Source organism: Pteropus vampyrus, unplaced genomic scaffold (assembly GCF_000151845.1).
Source record: "Pteropus vampyrus isolate Shadow unplaced genomic scaffold, Pvam_2.0 Scaffold44, whole genome shotgun sequence".
NCBI classification, from domain to species: Eukaryota; Metazoa; Chordata; class Mammalia; order Chiroptera; family Pteropodidae; genus Pteropus; species Pteropus vampyrus.
The window spans coordinates 8,099,520-8,107,346 of record NW_011888825.1 but is presented as its reverse complement, the minus strand read 5'-3'; the positions used below and the strand labels follow the sequence as shown (position 1 = coordinate 8,107,346).

General features: G+C 40.4%; 1 protein-coding gene across 1 annotated transcript in view; it reads left to right on the top strand.

Moving 5' to 3' along the window:
• Positions 1-7,827, top strand: part of SPECC1 (sperm antigen with calponin homology and coiled-coil domains 1) — a 143,299-nt gene that overhangs the window by 53,662 nt on the left and 81,810 nt on the right. The window contains exons 5-6 of the mRNA XM_023529853.1: positions 1,987-2,121; positions 2,524-2,702. Of these exons, the coding sequence (XP_023385621.1) occupies positions 1,987-2,121; positions 2,524-2,702 (314 nt within the window). The remainder of the gene's footprint in view (positions 1-1,986; positions 2,122-2,523; positions 2,703-7,827) is intronic.

The window sequence follows — 7,827 nt, the reverse complement described above, 5'->3', positions numbered from 1 at the left end:
GAGAGGAAATTCACCAATCTGTATGTGAGACTTTCTCCAGGAAGTACTGGGTGACAAAGCTGTGTGAAATATAGAAAAGCAGCTAAATTTGTGGCTTCATGCAATAAAAGCTGATGGGGTGGGGGGGAGTAGTAGACAGCACTGTTGTGAAGCCAAAAACCAAAGAAATTTACAGTCACATTTTCTAGGGTCAGGAAAGCGTTGGACCCTTCTCAGCTAGTGCTGGCTAGCCCACGTGGTTCAGAAGGTCACATACTAGTGAGAAAAGTTAAAAACTTGCAGGTGAGGCAGGTAAGGCACATCAGGAAGCTACAGGAGAATTCGTAAAATACCTGTTGACTGTTAGGTAGGAAAAGGGTTGCATGGGCGGGCAGGTTTCCAGCACTGATGGGATAGGCTTTTTAACAAGGGTGCTGGCAGACAAGCCTCTATAACACAAATAGCATTTTGTTTGATGAAAATGTTGTGACCAGAAGCTCACAGAACCTAACCCTGAATTTCCCATAGGAAAAATAGTTTAATATTCTCTAATTCAGTGTGCATGACAACTTTATGTAACTAATACAAACAGTAAGAATCGACTGTGTATTCTTCACCTTGATAGTTGGTAGTGCCAGGGTTCCATTCTTCATTAGACGTGGTGGAATTATAGAACAGTGGCATTCAATGTCAGTGTCGTTTAGAGTGTTCTCAGTAGTCTAGCTTGAGAATACAACAAAAAACTAGCTGCCATAGTCAGTGCACATTTACAAACACAGCACCATACTTGAAAAGTGTAAAGGCAAAGAAGAGAAGTCCAGTTTTGTTTTGTTTTGTTTTGTTTTGTTTTGTTTTGTTTTGTTTTTCTTTTAGTGATATACTGCTTTTGAGAATTTGGTTGTGTTGTCCCCCAAACCCTTAAAAGTCAGCACAGACACACCAAGAAAGAAGCCTGTAACTAAAAGTCCAGAGTAGGTGTCAAGCCCAGTCCCTGTGGTTGTAGCATAACATACCTAAAACTGAAAATAACACAGACCATGTATCTTTTAAGAAGCTTTTTAACTTCGTCAGGGATGTTAAGGTATTAAGATGTATTTTCACTAGGCGGCCCAGGGACACACAAATCCAGACTTAAACAATCACTCCTCCCCATAAGGTCCTTGAAATAGAAAAATAAAATGTTAGAGAGTTTTCTCATTCTGTAGCATTGACCCCAAACAAATTCTCAGGCCCCACATGCTGAATTAGAACTACTGGGGTAGGACCTGACCCTGTGGGGTTTTATTTTTTTAAGCTCCTCTGATAATTCTGATTCATATCCATAATAAACAACTACTGATCTGAAATGGATCATGAGGAAGCATTGAAGAATTTTAACTAGATAATGGGCGTGATCAGATTTAAATTTAAATCACTCTGATAGCAACATGGACAGAATTGGAGGCAGAGTGTGAGGGACTAAAGATGATCATAATTAGGAAGAGGCAGTCAAGTCACCCGTGAGCTGTTAAAGCGCACACACCCATATCCTGTCTGCCCTTAGAGAGTCTGATTCTGTGGATCAGAGTCTATGCTTTTGAAGTCACTTGGGGACAAGTGCTTCTGAGGTTTAACTGTGATTAAGAACTGTAACTCTAGAAATGGGCCTAAAAGTCACAATAGTAATAACTAGTCATATCCTCTGTTACATAGAAGCCTTCTACCTCACAGCAGTAAAAGGACATTCAGGATGATGTATGCAAATATGAGGGAAGCCAAGAGTAAGTGTAATAAGTGTGAGTGACTCTTTAGATCGCTTCCCATAGTGCTACATGGTTGTACAGCCTGTCATCTGAGGGTGTAACCTAACAAAACACCACCGGTTTTCTAATTCATCTCATTTTCTGTCTTGGGAGAACCTTCTGCTTCTGGCTCCCGGTTTTCAGGGTGCCAAGAATGAAATTTGTAGTAGAATGGGTGGATTTTAAAGCCTATTGCCAAATCTGGATCTGATCCTTTGCTACCTAGCTTGCCTTCTCCCAAGAGTCTCGCAACTCTTCCAACTCCTGTCTGACTTGTTTATTTCTAGGCAACGTGATGAAGCTAGAGGAACAGAAATCAGACCTGGAAAGACAGTTAAAGACTCTGACTAAACAGATAAAGGTGAGATGCAATTACAGCAGGGGTTGGGGACCATCTCCATCATTTTCCTAAAAGTATCTCCCTCTTAGGTTTGGAAACCTTTGAAAAATTACCCTGATTACTCTCTCTAGCCTATTTTCTCATAGTACATTTCCATGGCAGGGACCCCGGAACCACAAATTAGTATTGGCAGGAAGTAAAATTAAAGCAGCCATTCAGTTTCAAGATGGAGAACTCTGATAACACGAAGGTGTAATTCCCACCTGTGCCTTTTTCCAGTAGTGAGCTACCATTAAAGCAGTGCCTCACTAAGTACCGCCCAGCCAGTCATTCTCAATGATTGGAACAGGGGACCCTGGAGCCCCCTGTCTGGGTGCCAGCCCTGGTAGCATCTGACTCAGGTGTGGACTCTGGCATTTTCAGGAGGAGACCGAGGAGTGGAGGCGGTTCCAGGCGGACCTGCAGACTGCTGTGGTGGTGGCCAACGACATCAAGTGTGAGGCCCAGCAGGAGCTGCGCACTGTGAAGAGGAGGCTGCTGGAGGAAGAGGAGAAGAACGCCAGGCTGCAGAAAGAGCTGGGGGACTTGCAGGGCCACAGCAGGTGGGTCACAAGCACAGCCGCGCCTTCGTGAGTCTGAGGGCTTCCGCACAGTGCTTGGCTTCTCACTTAATCATCATGCATGGCGTTCGTGCCGCTTTTATGTCTCTCCGTGCCGAATGTTTACTCTTTTCTAGGCTCACTCTACCATGACTGCCACTGCACAACTAGGAATATCCCATCCAGTGCCAGTCACTGCCCTTTTCTGACTGAAGGTGATGAGGAAACTCTTCACTTACATATGTACAAAAGCTCTAGCCAGGTGTCTCCTGGGTTGAAGGAATAGAAGTCATGTCTAGGATCCATACTACTTAAAGCTAGTGTTTATTAGCACAGGGATGCGCACATTTCGCGGGCAGCAGCCACACCTTTCACAGTCAGTCGTATACAGCAAGAGAAGCTGGACTTGACCCTAGGGGGACTTGCCACTAGATAAAGGACTTGTCCCTTCTGGCCCAGGGACATGCTTCTTTATTGGCAACTCCTGTGGGCTACCTCAAACAGCCCTTCAAATAACCCACTTTGTTAAAAAGGATGAGTGTGGAAAACATACATCTGGCTGATATGTAACTTTCCCTCCTGTTCTTAAGGGAGGGAAAACGCATAATGTATGGCCCCAGAGAGCTTTCTTAACAGCAGAGTTTCAGAGGGAGGTATCCCTAAAGTGAGCTCAAAGTTAATTATTGTTTAGAATTTAAGTGGTTTACAAACAAGATTATAAATAGTGTTTTAGGCTTTAACTAATGCGGTGTTATCTTTCCCAAGTCAGGGATAAATGTCCTTAAGTTTGAGATTCTTGGATATTAGGAAATTATTTTGAATTTCCAGATGTCTCTCAAATATGAAATGTAGTATTTCCAAATGCTGATTTATGCAGTTTGTTCTTTTTACGTGTTCTCTAGGATGAGGAAGGTCGTTCATTGGCAAATTCTGAGCCTTTGGGTCTGATGTATTATGAAATTTCATGATGCTGAAAAGAGCAAATTTTTTCTCAGAATTCTGTTTCGATTCTCTTACAAAACTTGCTTCAATTGATCCCTCATTCCTTTGTTTATGAATTTTATGTAAGATAGCCTTTAGAGAAGGATTAAGATTAGATGAGGAACTGAGTCCGCAATTCACTCTTGAAAAGCAAGATCATTATTTCATAGTCATACCTGTTCCCTCTGACCACCAAAGCATATGAATTTTAAAATAAGGTAGAAGAATAGGAAAACTAGATTGTATAGTGTTACCTATAAAATGTGAAGTCATTTTAGTTTATTTCGTGTCTGCTTTTATTTGTCCGTTCATCTTACGTTTATATTGTATCTTTGGAAGAGGAACCAAATCCTGACTTGTGTTGCTTCATTTACAAGTTATAGATAAACGGTAAAAGACAAGTCTTGAGTTTGTGTAGTGTCTCTAATAAGTCATCAATTGAGATGTTGCATCTCTTACATAGATTCTAAGATATAGGCCAGTTATACAACTTGAACCCTGATAACATAGGAGATCTCTGCATGCATCTTGACAATTTAGGACTCCGTATACTCTATCCTACATCTTCGAACTTAGGGTCATTTTTTTTTTTTAACCCAATATGTTTCTCTTTTGATTTTCCAGTGATTTGCATACCTACCTCCTAAATCCAGCAGTTTAATCCCTTATCACAAAACATTTCAAATTCTAGAACTGACACCAATTCAGAACATGGCATATTACTGAAACTGTAGGCTTCAGTGTGTTTCTTGCCTATCATTGCATTGGGCAGGACTTCAGACATCTGCCAGGGCTGTTTTCATGTCTGATTCTGCACTTCTCTGGCAAACTGTCTCTTCTAAAGAGTTGACTATTTGAAAGTTACTACTCGCTGATGGCTCAGTCACTTCCTGAACTTACCACATGATCAAGACTTGAAACCACCTCCTACCCTCAAAGGTCCTGAAGCAACATAGTGTTTCCGTCTTGGCTGAATGAGTTTCTTGACTGAAACTCGATTTGACTTTGACAGTCATCTGAGAACTCAAAAGTCATTCTTGGTTCAGACACAGCCAAAGAACTTGCAGAAAATTCTCTGATGAGGTCCTCCAAGTACAACCGAGAAAAGGTAAGAGCATCTGAAAAACACTTTGATCGTAACACGGAATTAACTGATTCAGATTCTCATTTTGCATATATGGGCATTCTTAAAGAACATAGTTAGGCTAGTGAGCAAGAAAATTAAATTAGCGTTTATTACCAAGAACTCAGTAACTAAAACATATGGCATATTATTTAACTTAGTATTTTAGATAACTCAAAAACTTAGCTCATTAGCAATCATCAGCCCTGTTATATTTTAAAAGTATTTTTATTTTGGAGTCAGAATAACTGATGTTAAGATATATAGGAAGATGAGTCTCTAGTCTCAACTTTGCCACCAACTGGCAAGGTTTCCTTCCCAGACCTAGCTCCTTCCTCTCTTAAATGAGGAGATAAGAGTAAGTCGTTTTGTAAGGCCCCTGTAAGTTCTGCTATTCTCTGAGACTAGTTGGTCAGCTGGCCTTTCTCTGATAGAAGAGTCAGGAGTTCAAATGTCAACAGTACCATCTTTCCAGTGCAATCCTTGGAACCTCCTTGACACAATGGTGTGTCCACGTTCTAGCTGGGCTGTGGACCCCGTCTTTCTCTTCCAGAAATTTCAACAAGCCAATGTAGTTTTTATGGACCCGAGTGTGATATGTTTTACTGGACATGAATAAGGATAAGGAATCACTTTTCAACTCTGACTTCTTCTAATTTTGAATCATTAAGAGAAAGACATTGAAATAAAGACTCTCATCAAAATTAAAACATCAAATCTTTTTTCTGAAATATTGAGTCCTCAGGCCTGGCAGACACAGAGACTACATGTGTAACTTGACTTAATGATTGGATGGGCCACATATAGCCTTTTTAAAGAAAGACATTGTTGATGAGCAGTATATGACAGGCTTCTCGAAGAGTAGCAGGAAAAGACCTATGTGGTTTTTCTCTTACTCCGAAACAGTAAAGACCATTAGTTTTTAAGTGGTTTACTTGATTTTTATGTGTGTATCATATGACACCAATAAACATCTCAAAAAAGAGGTTGTTAAAAACACTAATTGACTGTGTCAGTTTCTAAAAATAGAATGTCTAAAATTCAAAATGTGTTTAGTGTGTGCCACTGGTTCTTGCGTTCTCACCTCTAAAGCAAGCAGCATGGCTGCATATCACTGCCAGACTCTCTGGAATTGGCTTTTAACTCTGTGTGCGCACAAACGTATTCTGCCCTAACGTCAGTCTTGTGCTTGTGCCACCCTTTGTGTTGTTCTTAATAGCTGTAATGCATCACAGACTCTCACTGAGTATTCTGGGGCTGTCACTCAAAGGGAAAGTGTGGAAGTTGGAGGTGTAGATTCTTAAGTCACTACGTTGTCTTTTCTAGCTCTCTTGCAGCACATGCTCTGATAAGCATCCCTGGCCCTGATGGAAGGAGACCAGTTCTCATGGAGATTCCTAAGCAGTTTCTGAGCATACCTCACATTAGCACTGTAGACCATCAGGGACCTATGGCATTTTATTTTGCCCTTGATGTAGAAACTGGTCCTCTGGTATCCCAACAAGCTTAATTCTTTCACTCTCATACTACTTATTTTTTTGTAGTTTAAATTTGCACTTATGGATGGCATTAGATACAAAGACTTTAATTCTAAAGTATTATGTCTACTTCCTTGCTCCCCAACTCCCATCTGTAAAGATTTGCTTTGAAAAGTGTAGACATGTGCTTCCCTTAGGCCTTTAGGATTTTTATGTCATAACAATAAGTGAAATCTTTTTTTTTTCTTTTTGGCCGTGACTATAGCATAGTAGAGGGAAGCACGAGTCACTCTGTAAATTACGGAGGGTCTGATTTTGTTCATCCTGGACATCTCTACTTTACCAACACAGTTGTCTGTTGGTGATGGTCCGGGGAGGAGCCTGGTAATGGCGTTTTGAAGTCTTTGGCATTTTCTGTCTGAAGACCTTTGACTTCCAGGAAAACTGAAACAATAGGAATTCAAACATGTAGGTCTCATTCTGGATATTAGCTTTGCTCTGTGGGACAAGTGTCAGCTGTTAATTCTTATATTTGTAGACAAATGTCATGTTGCATTAAGTAACTCCTTTACCAGCCTTTCCCCTCCCATTTCTATTTTCACAGCTCCATGGTCTCTGTCAGCTAGCAGAGCATTTGATGGAAGAAAGACAGCTCAGCCCTTGCCATGATGGGGATCTACAGCCATTTCTATATGAAAGGGGGAGTAATGTAGAGGAGAAATTCTCTATAAAGAGCCAGATTGTCTCCTTATAACATCCATTGTTTTACAGAGTCATTGCAATCAAGTCTTATTACCCTTTTTCTACATTTTGGAATCAACTCATTACAAAAAGATGATTCTTTTTCTTTTTCTCAGAAGAGTCAGCAGGCTTTTATTTGGAGCATAAAACGAAATTGTTCTGAAAAAAAACAAAGTACAAGTCTGTTGTGGAAAAGTTTTGATATGCAACTAGAGTGTTCAGAGAGAGCAGTAGCATAGCAAACTCAGAGCGCTGGCGGATGCCGCCCATGCTCGTGTTTTACTTTTTGGAGTTTATTTTTATGCTTCCTTTTGAGTACGGTATCTGATAATTTTGGAATTAACACTATTTAAGGTAAAATAGGAAGCTATCTGTGTGACGTCTCATTCTGAAGAAGTTAGAAAGTTCTGCTTCCTTTATATAATGGCTTGATCGCGTCTGTTCTAGCTGGGGTCTGACTTCATTACCTCATCTGAAACAAGCCACCCACTAAGTTTTGGGTTGGTTTCCAAAAATCTCGGTGTTAGGCTTAACATAAATAGATGTTCGATTGATAATAAAGGATGTAGTTAAACCAGATAAGTTTATGTGGTGACAATGCTGCTTGAAGTCTAACTGAAAACTAATGAACAACAACTAACTGCAGAGGATGCCTCATGAATAAAATTTACCCTGGAAACTTAAAAGATTTATCCAGAAGCATAAAGTTCAAAGTGTGGTTTTAAACTTTCAGAAGTACGTACGTTGTGAAGATCTGTATCTAGTTAGCAGATCCTACTGCAGCTCTCATGTGAGAAACTAGTGT